At 35.6% G+C, this 22,189-nt stretch overlaps 1 protein-coding gene across 1 annotated transcript in view; it reads left to right on the top strand.

Annotated features, from left to right (window-relative positions):
- Positions 1-22,189, top strand: part of UBE3C (ubiquitin protein ligase E3C) — an 81,918-nt gene that overhangs the window by 11,094 nt on the left and 48,635 nt on the right. Inside the window, exons 3-13 of the mRNA XM_068404652.1 lie at positions 2,029-2,103; positions 2,796-2,942; positions 3,683-3,798; positions 5,722-5,879; positions 8,746-8,899; positions 9,682-9,902; positions 10,183-10,337; positions 12,226-12,413; positions 19,757-19,843; positions 20,551-20,708; positions 21,279-21,511. Of these exons, the coding sequence (XP_068260753.1) occupies positions 2,029-2,103; positions 2,796-2,942; positions 3,683-3,798; positions 5,722-5,879; positions 8,746-8,899; positions 9,682-9,902; positions 10,183-10,337; positions 12,226-12,413; positions 19,757-19,843; positions 20,551-20,708; positions 21,279-21,511 (1,692 nt within the window). The remainder of the gene's footprint in view (positions 1-2,028; positions 2,104-2,795; positions 2,943-3,682; positions 3,799-5,721; positions 5,880-8,745; positions 8,900-9,681; positions 9,903-10,182; positions 10,338-12,225; positions 12,414-19,756; positions 19,844-20,550; positions 20,709-21,278; positions 21,512-22,189) is intronic.

Raw genomic sequence — 22,189 nt, 5'->3', positions numbered from 1 at the left:
GTGTGAGGCTTTAGGAAATTTTAACACTGGTTTGAGATGGAAGCATACTGCCATGGATAATTCAGTCTGGAATAATGCAAAGGAGGAATAGGCATTGAAAGGAAAAATACCAGTTTTAAAACATTAATATACGTGGCAATATGAATACAAAGTTTAATAATATGGAATTAAAGTGAATATGTTAATTTTGTCATATTTTTCCCCTCTGATATGAGTAGAAACGATTTTGGTCTTAAAAATGATTTAAAAAGTATAACCAAGAAAAGAGAGCTGTTTGCCCCTTAAGGATGTGTTTCACCCTTGCTAGATTAAATACAGGTTCTGCAGTGGCTCCTCTGTTTCTGAGGACAGTTACTGCTTTTTTTTTTTCCCCAATCTGAATGTATAATTATGGACCAAGTTGAAGTATGAAGTTACTAGGATTTCACCAGTTAGTTCAGAATACTGTGTTACTAATCAAATTTATGAACAGTGAGTCCTTATCAACCTATGCAAAAAGACTTTTGTGCTTCCAAAACTTCTTGCCATATATTGAAATAACCCATTCAGTTGGTTAATTCTGTCTGCTGCAAAGCTGATGCAGAGTCATATACTCATATCTGTATACGTACACACATACACACAACGATTTTCTGTGGCATATATCGGATTCTTACAAAATGAATGATTCCTCTGAGAATAAAATCAGTTATGGCTTTTAAAAAAAAATGCCTGTAGCAGAACCTTAGCAGTGACCTCAGACTTAAAACCTTTGCAATTACAGGTCACTAATTGACAATTATATATTCTAGGATAAAACCTGTATCTCGAGAAAAGGAGAACATACCTGCATTTTAGTCAAGCATTACATTATGATTATGAAAAGACAGTGCCTCTCTGTAATTGAAACCCTCTACTGCTTGCCCCCATACTTTGCACTTTTACTGTTAGATACTTTGGAGAGAAAAATACCCTTTAGCCTATCAAAATTTTGATTTTGGTCCACACTCTAGAAGTAATTAGGGTCTTTCAAGTATATGCGTATTCTGAGAAATTGCTTTAGGAACTGGGGTTTCCAAGAACAATAAAATAGGCATTGAATAGCAAATTCATCTGGTGTTTCTCTGGTCAGTTCAGGTTAAGTTGGATGTGTCTTTATGGCATGGTAAATTAGAAGTGAAGTTTTTGCAAGTTGAAAGTTTATGTGAACTTTCCCAAATGTATTTTAATGAAATTTATAGAAACATCTTGGTGTTTTGTTTTGCTTGGTGGCCCTGAGAATTATGTGCTCTTTATAGTTCAAGGATTCATGAGGTTAAAATTTCTTAACGCAAGATTCTCTGATTTTTACACTTGATCCTCCTACTTTCCCTTCCTCAACCACTGCTTTGTAGCTCTAGGTTCATGAGCAACTATTTTATTTACTTCCTTGTTTCATCCCCTAAGAAACTATATGGACATTATTAGAAACCTAATTACAGTAGCCACTTCCCTTAGATATTTATTGTGATGGGATGTGCTGGGGTGTTGTCAGGGGACTCACTGAGTGCTCTTTGCATAGTACCTGAAGCAAGCTGGCTTTCAGTTCCTCAGAAAGTGAGCCATTGTAAAGGGGTGATTTTAACTACTCTTTCTAGCTTCTGAGGAAGACATCATAAAATGACTCACTTTATATTTCTGGTTTGAAGGAGAGCGCAAGAATTTTTATTAATTGCCATATTGTACTCCAGGGCTTAAAGCATTAAGTCTCATTTTCCTTTTGACAGCAGTATTGTCTCCAGATAACTGAATTTTTTTTTTTCAGTTTGTTTCCCCCCCCCCCCCCCCCCCCCCCCATGTAAACTGCACCAACCTCATAATACTGGAGTATTATTTGAATGGAAAGAAATAAGCAGGTCTTCAGTGTTAGCTGATCTGTGCAGAAAGAGGAATGGTGCTTAATTTTCGTTAAATAAATTCCTTTTTTGAATACAAATATATTTGATAAAATTGTAGAAATTAGAGTCAGTTCCACAATATTGGTTTTGATTTTCTTGCTTTGTTTTACAGGAAGAAAGGCGGAGGCTGAAAAATGCAATAATAATCCAATCATTTGTAAGAGGGTACAGAGACAGAAAACATCAAGTAAGTACTTATTTATTTAGAAATATGTAAAACAGTTTTGCTGAAAATGAGACTTTCTATTAATAAGTAATTCCATTGGAAAATCTTCACCTTTTTGAGTATTGTATGTTCCCACAAAGTGCAAATTATTTTTCCCTCTTGACATTTTCATTTGAACCTCAATATTTTAGTAGGTGGATGTTTATTCCGCAAAGCATGCATGTGACAGTGGACTTCAGTGGGATTACACAATGTTTTTTTCAGCTGACAATGCGTATGAAAACAGTTAGGTGTTAGCAGCTTTCACACACCAGCGGAGCTTTTTTTTTCCCCAATATGACTAAGGTGGTAGTCTGAGTCAAAAAGATGTTCTTTCTGAGCTGCTGTTGGGTAGATTATCCTAAGAAAGAGTTGATTCTGTTTAAATTCACTAATATTTAATGAGTAGACTAGATTAAAATGTTTGATGTGATATTCTTTACTTGGAAAGCAACAAATTTGTTGCAATGTGTACTTTCTGAATTACAGAAAGCAGTTATGGCCTTAACTATGATACCGTGTGTGTTTTGATCTCTTAAAAATATGTGTTGTATCCATTTTATTACTTTGCTACTGCTTTCGATGGGAAACTGAAATTATGTTTTTAAAATTTTGCATCTCTTATTTTAAATCATAACTGTCATTGATATATTTATGCACGTCTTATTTTTAAGTACTCTCTCCAAAGAAGTGAATTTGATCGCTGTGCTAATTTGGCCCAATCTGGAGGAACCTTTTCCACTGCTAATGGAGCTAATTTGACTCTCTTAGTTCGTCAGTTACTCTTTTTCTATAGACAAAATGAGGATTCTAAGCGTTTGGTGAGTACTGTTACATACTTTGATCCATAGTACTTTTATTTTATGTGCTTTTGAAGTATTCTTTCACTTAAAAGATTTTGAAGGGATGCAAAAAAGGCTTTGACCAGTTCAGTAAATTCATTTAAGAATTCTGGCTTTTGCTGGCCTGCACTCTGCTGTTTTTCTTTTTGACAGAATAACTTCAAGTTAGATTTTATATGTGCACACACACAGAGAAAATCTGTGAAAGGAAGCCTTGAAAGATTCTGTTTCTGTTATTCACAGTTATTTATTAGAAGTAATATATTTCTATTAGAATTTAGTTTTTAAACAATGTTTTCCACTTAGCTCTCTGGTCATTCCTAAGGTGTTTGTTTTTTTTTTTTTTCCACACTGATCATTTGTGTAGTCACTGCGAACTTCCCAAGTGTACGAGTAGGTATGATTCGTAGCGGGTATTAACAATGGATATCAAAGAATTATGACTATGTAAAGACAAAAAAATAACAGATAAATTTGTTGCAAGAGTAAGGTTATTTGTAAGTGTAATTCAGTCTTAACTTTGAAAGTTTAGTGCTAGCAGTTGTGTAGTTTATGTTGTATAACAATTTTTTTTTCTCATCTGAACATTATTGTCTTACTTTGTGTTTTGTAAGTCTTCCAAAGGTATCCAAAACAGGATTGAAATATTAATGTCTGTGTTGCAATAAATAATATAACTTGTTGTTATAAACAGTAAACTTGTGCATATCTTTTCCCAGGTATGGATGTGTCAGAATTTAATTAAACAGAGTTCTCAGTTTGTTAAGCAATTGGATGGTCCAGACAGACTTACTTGCTTATTCCAAATAAAAAGACTGTTGGGGCTGTGTTGCAGGTATAATCTTTTTTCTGTATGTCACTGTCTAAAAAGTGTTCAGAAATTATGTTGGGCACTTTTTGCTTCTTTCTGCAGCAGGTGGAGTATTAAACATAAATATATCTTATGGAGAGGACTGTTTATGTTAAATATATATGTAGGCCATGGTATGGGATACTTGTTCCTATGTAAGAACAATGGAATTGACTTTCAAGTTCAACATGTGCTTAAGGGATGCCCTGCCTAGGGATAGGCTTAAGTATATTCTTAATTGTTTGCATATAGCGATATCATTAGCAATATTTGTGGAAACCAGAAGGTTTTCTTGGGAACTGATAGTGATTAGAAGGTATTATCTGAATTAGACTAATGTTCCAAGGATATGCTTTGGATATGTTTTGTTTTGAAACTAAATTATTTAAGATGCCTCTCCTCACACTTTATTTTGAATTTAAGGCATGTTAAGCAGTTACATTAGTGATTTCAGCAGTACATTTATTATTTGTGGTGGGAGGATCCTGGGAGGATCACAGGAAGGTAAATTTATCAAGGTGACTTGAATACCTGGCAGCTAAAGCCTTGTTTTAGAAAACAATAGATTTGCTCTTATCAATAATAGGAACTAGTTATACTCTCCAGCGCTTTAAAATAGTTTTTTTTCCTTTTAATGTTGAGGCTTTTTTAGAAAATTGTTTTATTCAAGTCACTGAACCTTGTGTTCTTATAATTTTGTATACTGTATGTATAATAAACAGTGACACCAGATACTAGAGAAGACTTGAGTGGTGGACTTCAAAGTCCACATACAGTGGAACACAGCTGGGGTGTCACTGGATTGAATTGTACATTTTCACTACAGTTGAAGTTGTGGTTTAGTAAATGCAGCTCTGTTAGTATTCCCACTCTCCCTTCCTGACTGGGTGATGTGGGAAAACAAAAGGAGTGGAAGAGCTGTGCTTGCCTATACGTATAGAGAGAATGGAGGAAGAAGCTTTTCTTAACTTTACCTTGCTCGCATGATGATGGGTGTCAATACTTGCTTTCTGAGCTACTTTAATTGTCTGCAAAAGCCCAGAAAGCAGCAGTGGGGCAGGTAGCCAGAAAAGTGTTTTCCTGGGATATGTTCCAATTCATGAGAAGCTGTAGCTTTTGATGCTATAGAAAAAAAGGTAACTGTGTAATATCATAGCAAAAAATGTTAGTTTGATTGCAGCTACATCTGCAAAAAAAGGTCTTTCTGTCATTTTTTTTTTTCTGTTTAGTTAAATGTCTTAGCTATGGTGTCAAAATAATTTTTGCTGATAGGTCACGTCTTTCCAAATGGCTGGGAAAGTAAGTTGTTAGGGCAACTCTGCCTATATACATCTTGTACTGACAAATCCTTTTAATTCTAAACAGGCTCTTAATCTTCACCATTTCTGTGTTTACTGGCCATTGTTTCATAAGCAGTTTGCTAAAAGGATGGAGAGGGTTGTATTTTTAATATTTCAGTCTGTAATCAAGGGCATATTGTTTTAGTTATACATATGACATTCCCCAGCGTTTGTTTCCAGCCCATATTGCTCTGGGGCTTTCCTGACTTCATTTTTAATATGGGTAGTAATACATGTTGGAAAAACATGTATTATGCTTTGCTTCTCCTCCAGTTCATGCAGTAGACTTCTAAACTGTCAAGTCATTGAAAGCAAGAATTTAGTAGGATTTAAAGAAAGAGTGCCATATTCATAGAAACCCTAAAATCAGGAATTATTATTATAAAGGTGCCAACAAAAAGATGTAGCTAAACTACTGAGAAGACTTGGAAACCAAGTAGAAATAAGTTATTTTAAGGTGAATGTGGAAAGCTTTTTTGTAGTTTTATTTTTAGATCAGTGTGCATATGCTTGTGGTGAAATGTGAGAAATACTTTGTTAAATAATCTTGATTTCATTTCATTTATAGGCTATTGCAAAATTGCAACGATGACAGTCTGAATGTTGCACTTCCTATGAGAATGCTTGAGGTATTTTCATCTGAGAATACATATTTGCCTGTTTTACAAGATGTCAGCTATGTGACATCATTAATTGAACAAATTTTGCACTACATGATTCAAAAAGGTGAGTAGCAGGAACTAGAAGTTCTGGGTAATGCTCAAAAATTAAACAGAAAGCGTAATACCTGAAGACCATGTTGTTTAATCTTGTTTTACCTTTACCACAGACACGATGAATTAAGTGCTGCATACACTAAGCTATACATTAGATGGATATTTTGCTTGTAATGAGATCACTGCTTGAGAAGTTACTGTTTGATTTCTTTGGAAATCCTGTTTATAAATTGAATATTCTACCAGGTTACTGATGCAGACTTTCAACACAGATTTTGAGAGTAGATGGATATTACCTAAGAAAAGTTTTATTCCAGTAGCTGTTTATGCGCACACACACATGCACATATGTGTGTGCGCACATGCACACTGTGTCAGATCTAAGCTTTAGTGTAAAAGTTGGGCTTTGTTCTGCAGTACTGTTCTCTGTAACTGCTAACATTCATTATTATCGTAAACTGGCGTTACCTTTTCATCCTGCTAACACTAGAGACACCTTAGCAAAGAGCTGGTGACCTAGCTTTGATTTCCCTTGTACCATCGTCAGCAAAACTGTTTGTTAAACTGCAATCAGTTACACCTGTGCAAACATACTGAAAGTTAGTGAATTGTGTAGTTATTGCCAAAATTGTTTTTCTCAAGGAAACTTTATTACTCTGGGAATGTGCGAAAAAATTAATTGGCTTTCTGATACTGTAGCTTGAGTTTGCAAGACTTGTGGATGTGGAAAAAAGACAAAAACGTTGTGAAATAAACATCTTGGATACAGCTTCGTTGGGATAAAATGTAAAAAGAGCACCTTCCAATTTGTTAGTTAATTGTTGGAATAATACTGTTTGTAAGTTTTAAAGTACATTCAGTGGACTAGGCTATCTTATCCTGTTACTAAGGATTTGGGTTTAACTACTACGTGTGGAAGTCAGTATGAGGAAAAATAAGACTGTTACAGTAGCAGATTTATTTTACTTGCCTAGGCATAACTAAAACTACAGAAATATTTGTGTTTGTATCAATGCTTAATATATAATAAGTATATTTCCCAAAATACTTCTGTGTTTGTTCTTTTAGTATAATATTCAGTCCTCACAACTGATATATGAAAGTTTATCAAGATGTTAGATGATAAATTTTAGTTAAAAAATCCGTCTTTCTGATCACTTATAATCAAAACAAAAAGTGGTTGTGTGCAAATACAAATATTCTGTCTCCTAATCATTTATGATTAGGTCCTGCACTTTGGTCACCACAACCCCATGCAACGCTACAAGCTTGGGGCAGAGTGGCTGGAAAGCTGCCTGGCAGAAAAAGACCTGGGGGTGCTGGTGGACAGCTGGCTGAACATGAGCCAGCAGTGTGCCCAGGCGGCCAAGAAGGCCATCGGCACCCTGGCTTGTATCAGAAATGGTGTGGCCAGCAGGACGAGGGAAGTGATTGTTCCCCTGTACTCAGCACTGGTGAGGCCACACCTCGAATACTGTGTTCAATTCTGGGCCCCTCACTACAAGAAGGACATTGGACTGCTGGAGTGTGTCCAAAGAAGGGCAACAAAGCTGGTGAAGGGTCTGGAACACAAGTCTTTTGAGGAGCGGCTGAGGGAACTGGGGTTGTTTAGTTTGCAGAAGAGAAGGCTGAGGGGAGACCTTATCGCCCTCTACAACTACCTGATAGGAGGTTGTGGTGAGGTGGGGGTCGGTCTCTTCTCCCGAGTAACCGGTAACCAGCGGTAGGAGGAGAGGAAATGGCCTCAAGTTACGCCAGGGGAGGTTCAGGCTGGATCTAAGGAAGAATTTCTTCACTGAAAGAGTCATCAGGCATTGGAACAGGCTGCCCAGGGAGGTGGTGGAGTCACCATCCCTGGAGGTGTTCAAAAAACATCTAGATGTGGTGCTTCAGGACATGGCTTAGCGGGCATGGTGGCATTGGGTTGATGGTTGGACTTGATAGTCTTTTAGGTCTTTTCCAGCCTTAACAATTCAATGATTCTATGATGGTTAAGTTGTAAAGAATCTGTAATCAGCTTTTATTAGTATATGTTTTTGCATGTAATTTTTCTTCCATGTGCATCTTTATGGTGTTATTTCTTTATGGTGACTTCCACTTGTTGCATTGTATGTGAAGTTAGGTAGTCCCCGACAAGGGTCTTAGACTGGACGTCTCAATTATGTGACACTATTTATGCATTTGCAGTGGTTCCTGTAGTAGTGGAACTTGCATCTTAGTTTAGGAATTCATTGAGCAAGAGGGAGTTGGTTTAAGAAGAATGAAATCACGTAATTCCATTTGTACTTCAGTGAGACAAAAATAGATTACCCTCTGTACACATCTTTATGGCTTGGCTGGTAATGCATTTTATTACTGTCTGAGAGATGTCTGTTTTGGGAACAGTAATTGTATTCTTCAGCCTGCTGAAGCAAGGTGTTTACAGAATTGAGACATTTTGCCAACAGGACTCTTACTTGTATGAGGTAGTCGTGTTTTGGAGTAGAGGGGAAAATTCATCATTTCTGAAAGGGTAGAAGGACAACTGTCAAAAACGTGATTAGAGTCGCTCAGAGGAGAATATCTTCTTCATAGGTCATTGTTTAAAAAAATGAAATTATTCACTTCATCAGCAGGACTGGTCAGTCTTTGAAAATGAAACTGAATGCAGTTGTCTATTTATGATTTTACAAAGTGAAATTTCCAAAGAGATTGCTGGTGTATCCTCTTAGTTACATGAATGAAACTTGGACTGTTGTAAAATGTCTCCCTAAGTAAAGCTTCATGCAATGAGTTGTAAAGTTTTTTTCAAGTTAAAAATATTAAGTATACAAGTTGTTTTATAAGGAAAAGAAGAAGAATAATAGTATTTAAAAAGTGATATTTCTAATTTGCAGGCTACTACAAGTCGCTTTATTTGTTAATTAACAATAAGCTTCCCTCGAGTATTGAGTATTCTGATGTTTCTCGAGTCCCTATTGCAAAAATACTTCTGGAGAATGTCCTGAAGCCATTGCACTTTACATATAGCTCCTGTCCAGAAGGTGCAAGGTAAATAAAGATAATATTAGATGTTTGAATACTTATTTGTTATTGTCAGAGGTGCACAGTTTGTTGTTGTCTAGCTATTCTTTCAGTGCAGTTTGTTAATTTATTTGCAACAGTAATGATTTTTGGTAATGCTTTTCATCAATGAAACAATGTAGTTTCAGGTGTGTTTAAGAAAAAGGCAATAAAATGCTGAAGACTACAATAAAAAGCACAGAGAAGAGCAGGTATCACAATATGTAGGAACACGGGTGTGGAAAAACTTAGATGGGAGCAGAGATGCAGCTAAGGGCAGATGAAAAGAATTTTAGAGTTAAAAAGAACTTTGTGGCAGAGGAGCTGAGGTTTATGAAGAGAAATAAGCTTACAAGAAGAAAGAGTCAGGTATGTAGAAAGGTGGAACAAAATCAAACTGGTTGTATCACATGTGATAGTGTTTTGTGTTAAAATATTTTTTTGGGGAAAAAAGAAGACTATTGTGCTTTTTAAATTTATTTTTTATTTCAAGATTATAAACAATGAATTTAACTTCAGAATAGTTTTCTGTGAATCCCTGAAAAGTTTAAAGGTTAAAATTACATCTAAGATCATGAGGAAAAGGATGTATAAGAAGTTCGTTTTTGAGAAATCTGAGAAATTTGGTTTATTATCACAGGATTAATGGAGCGCATCTTTGCAGTCTTGATGGACATGTTCAAACTTGCAGATTGCTCTATTATTTCATGGATATAATTGTGGGAAATTTTGCCTGTGTTTTCTATAAAGACAATTTTTCTTCATTTCAGGCAGCAGATTTTTGCAGCCTTCACAGAGGAGTTTCTGGCAGCACCTTTTACAGATCAGATATTCCATTTCATCATTCCAGCGCTTGCTGATGTGCAGACCATTTTCCCTTATGAACTCTTTCTGAATGCACTATTATTAGCAGAAAGTGGATGTTCAAGAAGAAGTGATCAAGCCCCCTGGCTTTTTTACTTTGTGTTGACAGTTGGCGAAACATATTTGGGTGAGAAAGCTAAATGATCAATCCATGTTTTTTAAATATTTGAGTTAATATATTATGTATTTCCACAGCGTGGCTCATTGCCAAGCAAAAAGGACAATTTGTGGATAGAAGTGTTGGAGAGGTCTGTTTTATTAGCTATTCTTACCCTTTTCAGTAACAAATACACTTAATTTGGGGAGATTTGACATAATGTGTTTTGGTCAGGTATTTCTGGTAAGTATACTTTATAGTACAGTGTGATCTGGGTAACGGATCTTTTATTTCAATGTGTGTGCTATAGGATCCCTTTCAGAGGAAGGACTTCTTGTGTATTTGAGGGTACTCCAAACTTTTCTCTCTCAGCTGCCTGTGTCTACTGCTGGTACAAATTGTCAAGATGCAAACAGTGATTCTGAAGATGAGGATGAAGAGATCAGTAAAATGACAACTACACCAGTAAGCAGTAAAGAATTTCTAAACTAAAATAAGAAATAAGGTAGTGTGTCTTCTGAAGGACTGAGCTTTTATTGAACAAAAGAAGTTTAAACTTCTCTGCTTTAAATTTGTATTTTACAGAGACTGTGTTATTCTCTGAATTCGTTAAGTCCATGATGATGCAAAGATACCATGAAACACACCAATCTGATCTTCTAACTTAGTATTTTCATTTATTTTCTCATGGAAATATTATAAGTTCAACTACAGTCTTTACTCTGTAGAATTAGCTCTGTATTTAAATATATCCACTACCTTGAAAGCCCTCAAACAGGGAACACCTGCTTTCTATAATAATGTATACAGACTGTGGCATTAAATAGAACTTTTCACTCTAATTTAAACTTCCACCAGTAAAATGAATCCGTGCTAACTTTAACCTTCTAACACTCGAATCAAGGCTTTGAACAACCAAAGCTGGAGAGACTTAATTCAACAGTTTATTACTGGCCTTTATATAACCTCTTAAAAGACACTACCATTTGAAGGACTTAGCAGTGTGCAGTCTTTCCTTGTGGAATGTGTGAAATTCCACCATATTTAGGGTTTATTTTAAAAAAAAAAGTCTGAGATTATTTTACCTCCCTTCATTGAGCTGGGAATTCTGTATTTCTGTCTCTCTCAAGCATTCTGAGGCTTCCTGGCGTTTTCTTAAGTGTTGAAAGCAAAAGCATACCAGCTCTTCTAAGAGGTACTGTTCCCAGAGTGCCTATTTACATTTTGTGTAAGGATGTACGTTTCTGAAAGATGCAGCTTTTTTAAGACCTACGTATTGAGAGTAACCTCTTACAAAGAGCCATACTGTTGGGGAATAGGTGCCACCTTTTACTTGTGCATTTTTAGATGCAATGTGTTACTGTTACCCCAAAACCTTTACAAAGATAGTGTGAATAAAATACTTAATTTGCCAGCCATGCACACACTGTATCTGATGTAAATATTGGCCGATTCTACTTGTGGCTTAGATATATTGGTGATGTTTAAGAGGTGATTAGGTAAAAACAAAGCATAAATTCTGTTCACAGGTAACTTGTAGTGATTTGTAAATTAGAGAAAATTTGCTCTGAGGAGGCTTTAATACATAATACTATTTATTGCAATAAATTTTCCTGTATTTCTCGTATGAGTTTTTCATGTATTCCATGTTTTCATGCATGTCTGCCTTAAAAAAAAAAAGGGGTGAGGGGCGGTGGGGAACCCCTCTTTCTTAAAAATTCGTAATGGGGTAACTTCTATCCTTCAATGAGCCACACTGCTTTGCTGGGTTGGGGGCAAGATAAAGAGGCGAAATAAGGAAAAGAAAAGGTTGAGCTCCCCTCGGTTCTATGCCAAGAGAAAACGTTCCTCTTCGTACACTTCTGGTACTACCCAAACGCGTATTAGCCACCCTGAAGTTTTTTGTGGTTTGTTAACCCATGGGTTATTAATGTGAAAATACTGTTTGTAAAGGAACTTAGAGTAGACATTATTTCTGGATTTCATGTATGATGCTGACTAATGTCAGTGGGGAAGAGATGACTGTTCACATGTTTTATGCCAGTAAATGATCTTGCCTTGTTGTATCCAAGTGTTGCAGAACACGCTTACTTTAAAGTAAGTCTTTCCCACTGGCCTAAGTGAAAAGATTGATACCGCAACCCAACAGTTGCCTACCTAGGGATTTAAGTTGGCTCTTGGGTCTGATACTTTTAAGAATGCTACTGGGATATACATATGTGCTTACATTTTAGTTGTTGTACAAGAAAACTTTATGTTCCAGTAAAATTCTGAAGTTTTTTTTTTTTTTTTTAAAGGGGATATTTGATCATTAAAAAGACTTAAAGCAAATTTTTCTTTGATATGCTTGTAGGGTGATGGGAGAATATCAGTTCAGTACATAACTGAGGAGTGTCTAAAGAAATTGGATACAAAGCAGCAGACAAACACTCTGCTGAATATGGTTTGGAGAGATTCAGCTAGTGAAGAGGTCTTTACCTTGATGGCATCAATCTGCCACACACTAATGGTACAACACCGAATGATGGTGCCAAAAGTCAGGCAAGTATAAATAATGGTGATGTTGAACTGTAGTACATTTAAAATTGGTTTTATTAGATAGACTTGTTTTAAATACTCTGTGGGTTTTTCTGTGTTTTCTTTTATGATCAGCTGAAATAAACAAGAATTTCAAAACTTAAATAATAATTCCAGGTAAACCAAATAGTGGATTCATTCTGTTTCTTGTTTTTTTCTTGTTCATTGTGGCCTCTCTGGAGTAATCATAGAATCCAAAAGTGTAAGTTCTTGGTTTGTTTAGCGAGTTGCAAATAAGTTAGTATTCTGTGACCACATTGAGGACTATGGAACAGGTAGTGTTTGTGATCAGAAAATCACGCACAAATAGGGATTGCAAAGGTTATTGAAAGGAGTTTATCTGTCTGCTTGCTCAGAGGCAGTGTTGAGCGTCACTCTAACAGAAGTTTGTCTAGGTTGTTTTTAAAACTTTCAGTGATGAGGATTCCACAGTCTCTAGCTGGCTGAGCACTGAAACCAACTTGTTCTCTGCCCCTTTTAATATATAGCCAAAATCTCTCGTGCTACAAATTAAAATGATTCCTAACTATTGAAAACCGCTGTTGTTTGGGAAGGGCTTTGGCACCTGAGATGGAGATAAGAGATTTGTACAGTATGCTTTTACAAAGACTGCAAACCACAAATGTCAGTAACAATGGAAGAAGATTTTTGACCTTTTTATCATTGAACTGCGACCCATAAGTGTTAACACTGTTCTGGTGCAAGTAGTTTTGAATAAGTATGTAGTTGCTGGTAATAAAGTAAGTATTTAGGGAATGTTGTAAACATAATCAATTCAAACTGCATTGTAAACAGTGATACAGAGAACTAATTAGGTGCTATCTTAGCCCAATGGTGTTTATAGCTGTTAGAGGAAGTAAGATGTCAGTGAAACTGTGATTGCTCGATTAGGGTAATTAGTTCTTTGTAGACTAATTGCATTAGAGCAGGATGTGAGACCTGAAGATCATAGCAGCAGCTGAATTAGTGCGCGGGCTTTATTGTTGCAGGTAGTACATTGCCTTGGATAGTAATTACTGAGTTTAAATGCATCACTGCTTTGACTTGAGGTTTGCTGGTGAACTGTGTGGAACGGGGTGTTTAACGAATAAAGAAGTCACACAGAACTTTAATTGTATGAGTATGGCATCTGTTTCCTCTGAGAAGCTGTATTGGGTCTTTGCAATTATTTGTGATAACAGGCTAGTTACACATTAGATAAATTCAGGAGTTATGAAAGCTCTACTCGGTGTTTTATGATGGAAAGCAATTTACAAATTTTAACTTTTGAATAACTCCAAAATAGTTGAATTTACCAATTTTAGAAATAAGTAGTAGAGATACTAAGATTTGTGTCAGTAATACAGTGGAATTACTGTCATGGTCAAAATGATGTTAATTCATACAGGTATTTGGTAAATTAAAGTAGACATTCAGTTACTAGGTCTGACTTCCAAGTCAGTCATGAGTGTTGGGTTTGCCAGGCACCATCGTGTCAGGAGTGTTAGTCTTTTGTCCTGTTCTCAGTGCATTTTAGACCTGACCTAAGTTACCAAGCAGCTATTCTAAACATTCTTTTTTGGTGTTTTGCAAAGGGCATTTGATGTTGTTTTAAAGGTAGTAAACATTGTGCCATTTCAAAAGACAAAAGATTTTTTTGTCCTTAATTTCCACTTTTTTTTAATTGCCTGATCATTTTTAAATGCCCAAGTGATTTTGTCAAATTTAATGATAGTCTTTTGAAAGATGCTTCACTTATTTTGAAACTAACCTTTACATTACTTAATATTCAGAGTAAAATGTATCTATTAAACCATGTAGAAATAGCTAAGCAGAAATAATCTATTTAAAATTATTTTTGATGCATTCTAAGACCTCAGAAATGCTCTTTTCTTTTCTGTTTGGAAACATACTGGGTCAGGTGGTTTTAAATGTAGTAAAGGTTGTTACAAAACCTTTGCTTATTTAACAGCATTTCCAACTGTAATAGAAAATAATGGTAATTGAAAACATAAAGGCTGCAAACCTGCAAAGTGGGGTGCTAAATGAAGAGAGTAATAACTGAAAATAACTTCAATAACTGTAAAGAAAATTAGGCTAAGGCTTTGAAAGGGAGGAAACAACAAATATCTCTGTATTATTTTAAGAGTTCTAAGGCTTTTTTCCTTCTTGAAAAAAGAAACTCATAGTATAGACTTCTGTTACTCCATTAAAGCGGAATGCTTTTTTTTCTTGTGGCTCCTCAGTACATCTTTGATTTGGCTGATTATGGTATTATATGGTGTAAGGAACATCAGTGTCACTGCATTAGCTCAGCAGTTTTTTTGGTTCTGCAACAGAGACCAAGAGAGAACAGAACAAGATACCCAAAAGTACGATGTAGTTTTGAACAAAAGGAGCAAGCCTGTCAGGCTCCTTTCTGATTCTCTACAAAGTGGTGGGGCGCAAAGGTCTGGAAAAGCACATTGCTTTGGATTAGTTGTTAGGAATTTTGATAAATTCTGAAGAAGTTCTGGAGAGATGCAATCAAGCGCAATTAAAGGCCACAAGACTGGAAAAACCTAGCTGTAGCTAGTGTTTAGTAAGCCAGATGAGAGGTGTAGAATAAAATCCTGATTGTAATGAAGTGATTGGGAATTGTACTTGTTTTCAGAGGGGCAGGGCTTTCATCTTTTCACTGTAAAGTTGATATATGTTATTGAATACAGTTATTAGAAAAAAGAAAACATGGATCGGAGTGTAGTTCTCATTATAGAGATTTGCAAGACTTGTTTATGAAAACTGTACTTTAAATAACTATTAAATTCTGTTTCTGCAAAATATTTAGGGACATAATTTAATACTGTAGACTTCAGGTCATTACTATGGCTTAATAAACAGTGATGGCGACCGTGCTTGTACTGGGATGTCTGTCGCTATCAGCTGTCTGATTAGTGCCCCAGAATAATCGCTAATCTTTCTTTAACAGTTTTATGGTGACCATATGTTACTACTGTTTAATTAACAAGACATTACTAATCTTAACCTGTGGTTGAAAATTGTTTGGAAAACTGACATTCTGATGTAATATGAGCAGCTTGTCTTCATACATGTGCTGAATAGGTTTAAACTTTACATGAGGCTCTTTTGGTAATTCTTCAGGGAATGTTCTTTCACTGTTGTGTTTTTTCTTAAAACCAGAACCATTATATGTGAAGTTTTTACTTTTCTTTAAGCTTCGCTTTACGTTCTCGGTCCAATACAAAGAGAAGCAGAAGCACAAAGCAGCCTAAAGAGCAGTGTTGTTCGTTTAACGATGGCTTTGCGTGCTGTCGGTACCTGTGACACCTTGCAGTTCTGAAGTGTCAAAATGCGCTGCCCCGGCAGCAGTGACCTTTTGCAGATTGTATGAGCTCCTCTTATTCTAGTGTATTCTCTTCATTAACTTAAATGGTCTCAGTGGGAAACTGGGCCCAATTTATGACCTAGACTGAAAATCTTGCCTTTAACTAATTAACTTGTAGTGGTGCCTCAGCTAAATTAAGCTTAATGGGTCATTTAATCTGTCCCATTGCGCAGGAGGAATTTGACGCTTTTTTTAAACCAGAGGTGCCCAAAATACTGTTCTGGCAAGTACACATAAATCATGTGGCCTTTGTGGACAATTAGATACCTACGGAGAGAAACAAGGTTCTAAATAAATGATCGTTATGGACTTACTTTTGGGAACAGATAATTAAATTTGGTATGATTAAAATAGATACTTAACAGAAATCACTGGAGTGAATTTAACTCTGTCATGGCCTGTGGCTGAGACAGTGTGCGTTTTTCCACTTGAAAGGAGCTTATCCTTTCTGGTAGTAGAAAAATGGTTCTTCCTCCAAACTACAGTGCTAAATCTGAATATTGACCTTTACAGAAAATCTATTAATGAATCCATTATATAAAACCATGTATAATGAATGATCTCATAATAAAGAAGTTGGTGGTATGCAGTGAGATTTTCAACAAAATGCAGAACCACCAGATGGAAGGGTGAGAACCCAGGGTTTAAACTTTAGCTGCTTGCTTTGTTTTTAGAATAGTACAAATATTGAAAATGAAATCCCTGAGTGAGGTTATTAAAAATTACATAAAAAGAAATAATGTCTAATCTTTTTGATTTCTAGTTTTTGTATGTGTACTTCTTTCCCTTGAAAGGAAAAAGTGATCAAGAATGTACAGACACTTAAGCTTTACATTAACTGATCTCTAAACTTTGTGAATTGATAACGCGTTGTCTTTACGGTATATAAGCTATCCCTGTAATGTTCTGCAGTTTATCAGGAATTATTATCTTGCGCTGTGTCATTTTAATGTAATTCTATCTGGAAATGCTGTTTTTTAGCAGATGCACATTTCTGCCAAAGAAAAAGACCAAATGAGGTAGATTTTGTCCTATTTTAATTCTCAAAGTTTTTATTTTTTACTTTTTAATTTTTTAATTTAAGTTTTTAAGGCTTTTGAGTGGTTTTTTTTAAAATGTGAAGCCAAAAATTTTGAAACTTTTTAGTACAGCCAATTTGAACTTTTGCAGAGATATGACTTTTCAAGGCTATACTTGCATTGTGGTGGGCTTTTTTGTTACAATTGTTACCTTCTACTTTGAAAGCCAATTTCTATACTTGGAGTGTAGTAGGTTGTTTCTGCTGTCATTCTGTTCGCAATGGATTATATTTCAGGTGAATGTAGTGATGTAAAATTTTTGTAACACAAGGCCTAATTCACCCTTCCGTGTTTAGTTTGCAGTTTCATGTTCATGTTTATTTTCTGGTAACAGTATGGAAACTTTAGAATTGATGAGTTCATCTGCTTCATATTTCATAGGTATTTCATACTGACAAAATAGGCTGTATGATAACATCTACTACCAAATTTGCATTTTTGTATTTAACCAGATTTTCAGGGAAGGGAAATGTGAAAGTTGAATACATTCAGCATTTCTGGAATTGGGCCATGAAATATAGCAGTTGCTACAATTGACTGCCTGAATCACGGATATGGAATAAAAATGGCTAAAACTTAGACAAAGGTTATTATTATAAGCTCTTAAGGTTTGTCCTTTTTTTACCTTCATTATTGCTGAATATTGCTAGAATGAAAAAATGAATTACATTATGATAGGTTCAGTGTCCATAATGTTTTGTTCATTTCTGCTAAAACTATTACATGATTTCCAGAGATGATTGTAAAATTAACAAGTTTTGACTTGGAAGCCCTATGAGACCTAACGGCACTGTGCCAAATTACTTTTCATTTCAAATATGAGGTTGAAAACTGAAGGTCACTGAGGAAATTTCTCATTTCAGAAACCAAGACATCTGAGGTATCATTCAGAGATTTTAACATTAAAATACAAATCCTTATTCTAAATTAGCTACATATAATAAGCCCTTCCTTACATGATAATGTGTAATTTCCACCCAAGTGTCAAAATAATGTGACTTTAGAAGGAAGTAAAATTTCCATGTATCAAAATTAGGTTGAATTTTTTCAAAAATTCCACATATTTAAAGTAGAACCTAATTTTACAATAAAACTTATCTTGAACTGGCGTTAGCTGCGGTTGCTTTAGTTTGACTCAAACGTAGTAATGATCACCAACATACAACTTCTCTGGAATATGTGAAGCTCCCAACTCATTTCAAAGATACTGATCTATGTATTTAAAATTTGAAGTTTTTGAAACAAGAGGGGTGATATTTCAGCGAAGACGCACTGCAAACCGGAGGTTGCTTGTATTTTGTTTTCCCTCCTTCTGCATGCCCCCATTCTATTTCCAAAGCTCCCTGTACCTGTGAAACTCTTTCCTTTCTGTTTGGTAAGTAGTTCTGCCCTTCCTAATGCTACTTGGTCCTCGCACAGTTCCTTGTCTGTGCAACTGGCTTTTGGTGAGTGCATGTGAATTGGGAGCCTGAAGAAGGGACGAGCTGTGTGGATGCATGAGAGAGGCTGTACTTCAGCCAAGGCAGCAAAAAGAACCCACAGGGCTTTAGGAGCCAGTTAGCGAGGACCCAGAGGCATGTGGCACTATGCAGTATTTGTGAGTGGGCGTGTAGGTTTTCTTGTGGGTTTTTTTATTTGAATATTTTTAAATGAATTGCTGCTTAAGCCATTCTCAAATGTTTTTAAGTGTTTACCGACGTTTTACTTTTTTCCGTAATGAAATGTGTGCTTCCTTTCCTGTTGCCGTCTGGCAAATTTTAGTTTATCCGTGTGGTCCGTAATAAATATTGTTTTTTCAGGCAGAAGCTAGTCGAACCTCCCTGCTCCCATTTCCCAGCCTCCTACCCCTTGTATGCATGGTCACAGGGAATTTTGATACTATGAGGCTATTGACCTCTGAGAGGAGATGTGGACCTGAATATCTGTTTTACCTTATTTATTCTAATGGTAATTAGAAGACCTAGGAAAGTAGCATTTAGCATAGCTAACTGAATATAGTCCTTCAATATCCAAAAAATTACAGTTTAGTCAGTTAAATCTTGTTTGGTTTCCTAGAAGACATTGTTTCAAATGATGTTTGTCACATACGTTGCTTCCTGCAGGGGAAAAAATAGGCTGGGGGAGACCTTTTAATTCCAGGAAGCTTTTTATTTCTCATCTCTATAAAAAGTTTATCATGCTGTAATCATGTCTGAAATAATATGGTTAAAGTTGGTCCTGTGTGTAACTGACTTGTGAACATACACATTTATTTTTACAGGTGTATAAACCATTTTCTGTCTACAGATGGATTAGTGTATGTGTATGGGTAGCTGTCCCCACAGACATTGTTCCGTTGATGTTGTTATATTTATGTCTGCCATGCAGAATATACCAGTGAAATTGCTACATAGTTTTAAATCAATAGTTGCTTCTACCATAAATTAACTTAAAGGTATTTTAATTTACTTTTGCAGAAATCGCTATGTTTGTTAATGTCAGAAGAACCACAAAAGTGACCTGTTATCTAGTTGGTGTGGTTTTAGAATGCAAAAAAAAATACCAGATAAATAACTCGGCAGTGTATGTTATTTTTATTTAATATGTGTTTAGTTCTGTGGAATATTGCAGACTTGGGTCTACGTAGTGTGGATTGTTGCTGACTTAATGGAGACTGTGTATTTTAGGTGTAAGGATTTATATGCTTGTTTTTCAGCTTTGGGACTTTCACCAGATCTGATTAGAATAAGAACCTCCATCTTGAAAAAATAAATTTGAATTGTTACTGTTTGAGAAATGCTTGACAGAAAAGATCGTATAGAAGCATTGTGTTTTGTGAATACAGTATTTTGGAAGACACAATTTATTTGAACTTCCTCTTGCAGGCTTCTTTATAGTTTAGCCTTTAATGCCAGATTCCTGAGGCACCTTTGGTATTTGATATCTTCAATGACTACACGAATGATTACAGGGTATGTATTATACCATTTCTGAAACAGTCTTTGTTAAAATGGAGCATATCTAGTGAAAAGAGAATGAGGTGGTGGTATGACAGTGCTCGTGGAAGATGATTGAAAACAAAACTGTAATGGTTACTTATCTCCTATGATTTCGTAAAACTGAGCAAAATCTTGGGAATTGGACAGTTGTAAATAATTACAGGTAAATAAATAAAATCTTTATTTAAAATAAGGTGGATGTTTTGTAGTTCTTGGAGTGCTTATTAGCATCAATATAAGAAGCACCAAAGCCCCAAGTACTTCATCCCAAGTATGTGAGTTTTATCTCATTTACTTTGACTAGTTCAGAAATTGATGGTGGCAGAAGCATGCTCCCAGAAACAGAGGCATTGAATCTACATATTTGTTCTGTGCTGACATGCAGATTATTTACTCTCTTTGCTTCATGTCTCTGTTCTTAACCAGAAAGTATCTGCAGTCTATAATAGTTAATGCCAAAGTTTATGTATCATCGAGACACTGAGATACTATAGTGACAAGAACTTACAAAGAGTAACCTTATGCTGCAAGAATGGGAAATAGTAGTTACTTAACTGAGAGCGCCATCCTTGTTTTGTTGTAGGAACTGTTACAAAATACTATTACTAGAAGGCTGACGTTAATACTTTTTTGGAGTATTTAATTAACCATCTCTTTAATTTTGCATTTTATATTTTAAGGTCTATGGTGCCACTCCTTCAAGTAATTTCAAGAGGCTCTCCAATGTCTTTAGAAGACTCGAGTCGAATTATCCCTCTCTTCTACCTTTTTAGTTCTTTGTTTAGTCATTCACTTATTTCTATTCATGATAATGAATTCTTTGGTGATCCAATAGAAGGTGAGTTTCAAGCATACTAAATAGCAGTGCTTTGCAAAATGTTTTTGTGTAAGGCTACAGAGTTCCCTGGGCAATGATTTGCTGACGTCTGTGGGGAAGGCTCTTTGGGGCTGACTTGCTGATAGTCCCCTGAGCACTCAGCTGTCAGCTGGCTCTTTCATGGTGATTGCATTTAGAAAGAAAGAGAAAAGAAATGATGGTCTGCACCTTGGGAACCCTAGCTGTACAGGGTCTGATATGGAAAATCTTAATCATGATAATTTTTTCTGAGTTAGTGAAAAGAGTGAAGTTCTTCTGGACTGAGCCTGTAGTCTAATGTAAAAATTTAACATAGCAGGAATCAGAAAAGAGAATAAGAGAATATTTTAATTAAAATCATTGTGACCGCAAACAATTACAAGACCTGGTTGCCTTTATAAATGTATACTCATTCTCTTTTTGGGTGATGTTTCTTTTGTCTACCTTTAGATTTTGTGTGTGAATATTAAAGTTCCAATGAAATAAGTGGTTTTTTTTTAATAACACAATGATCAAGAAAAAGTCATTTAAGAAAACTTGTATTTTATGTAGTTGTAGGTCAAAGACAATCATCAATGATGCCTTTTACACTAGAAGAGCTTGTAATATTATCACGCTGCCTTCGAGATGCATGTTTAGGAATCATAAAGTTGGCTTACCCAGAAACAAAACCAGAGGTTCGTGAGGAATATATTGCAGCATTTAGAAGTGTTGGAGTAACAACAAATACGGAAATGCAGCAATGTATACAGACAGAACAAAAAAGGTGGATTCAGTTATTTAAGGTAAATTGTGTCAATTTTCAGAATATACTTAAGTAAAATTTTCAGGCTTCTGCTGAACATGTTAGTGGGTTTTTTTACCTCTAATTTTACTTTTTAACACAGTTGTTACAAGGAATGTGGATTTGGGAAGATTACTTTTTGGAGTGTATGCTAAACTGAATAATTAAATTCTGGTAACTGTAACATTTGTTGCTGGCAACTCTTAATTTTCTTGCTTATCCTGTTTATAAAAAAGTTACTGTACAGAATATAGGTTTTAACTTGGACTCCCATTCGGCAAGGTACTTAAGCATGTCATTGTAACTTTATGTAGTGTGAAATTCTAACTGAATCATACAATTACTCGAGCACTTCTGTATTAGAGGCTTCACTAAATTCGTACCATGCTGTATTGGTTTGTTGGTGTTCTACTAAAATTTGTTGGTACTATGCCTTTTGGGTTTGCTGGAATGCCAGTGGGATGGTGAATCCTGCTTAGCAAATGTAAACTTAGTGTATGTTCTTTCTGGATATCTACTAATGTATTTCTGCTAGTTTTATCCATGGCACCCTACCTAAGACATGAGTTAAGAGAAGCTGAAAACGTTGGCAGGAAAAAACCTAATATAACTGTTGCTGAAAAAAAGGAGTGCTTGACTTGTCATGAAAATTCTGCAGCAAACACATCTAGTCAGCTAA

This window comes from Nyctibius grandis, chromosome 7 (assembly GCF_013368605.1).
Source record: "Nyctibius grandis isolate bNycGra1 chromosome 7, bNycGra1.pri, whole genome shotgun sequence".
In the NCBI taxonomy this organism is placed as follows: Eukaryota; Metazoa; Chordata; class Aves; order Nyctibiiformes; family Nyctibiidae; genus Nyctibius; species Nyctibius grandis.
This window is presented reverse-complemented; position numbering and strand designations above follow the sequence as displayed.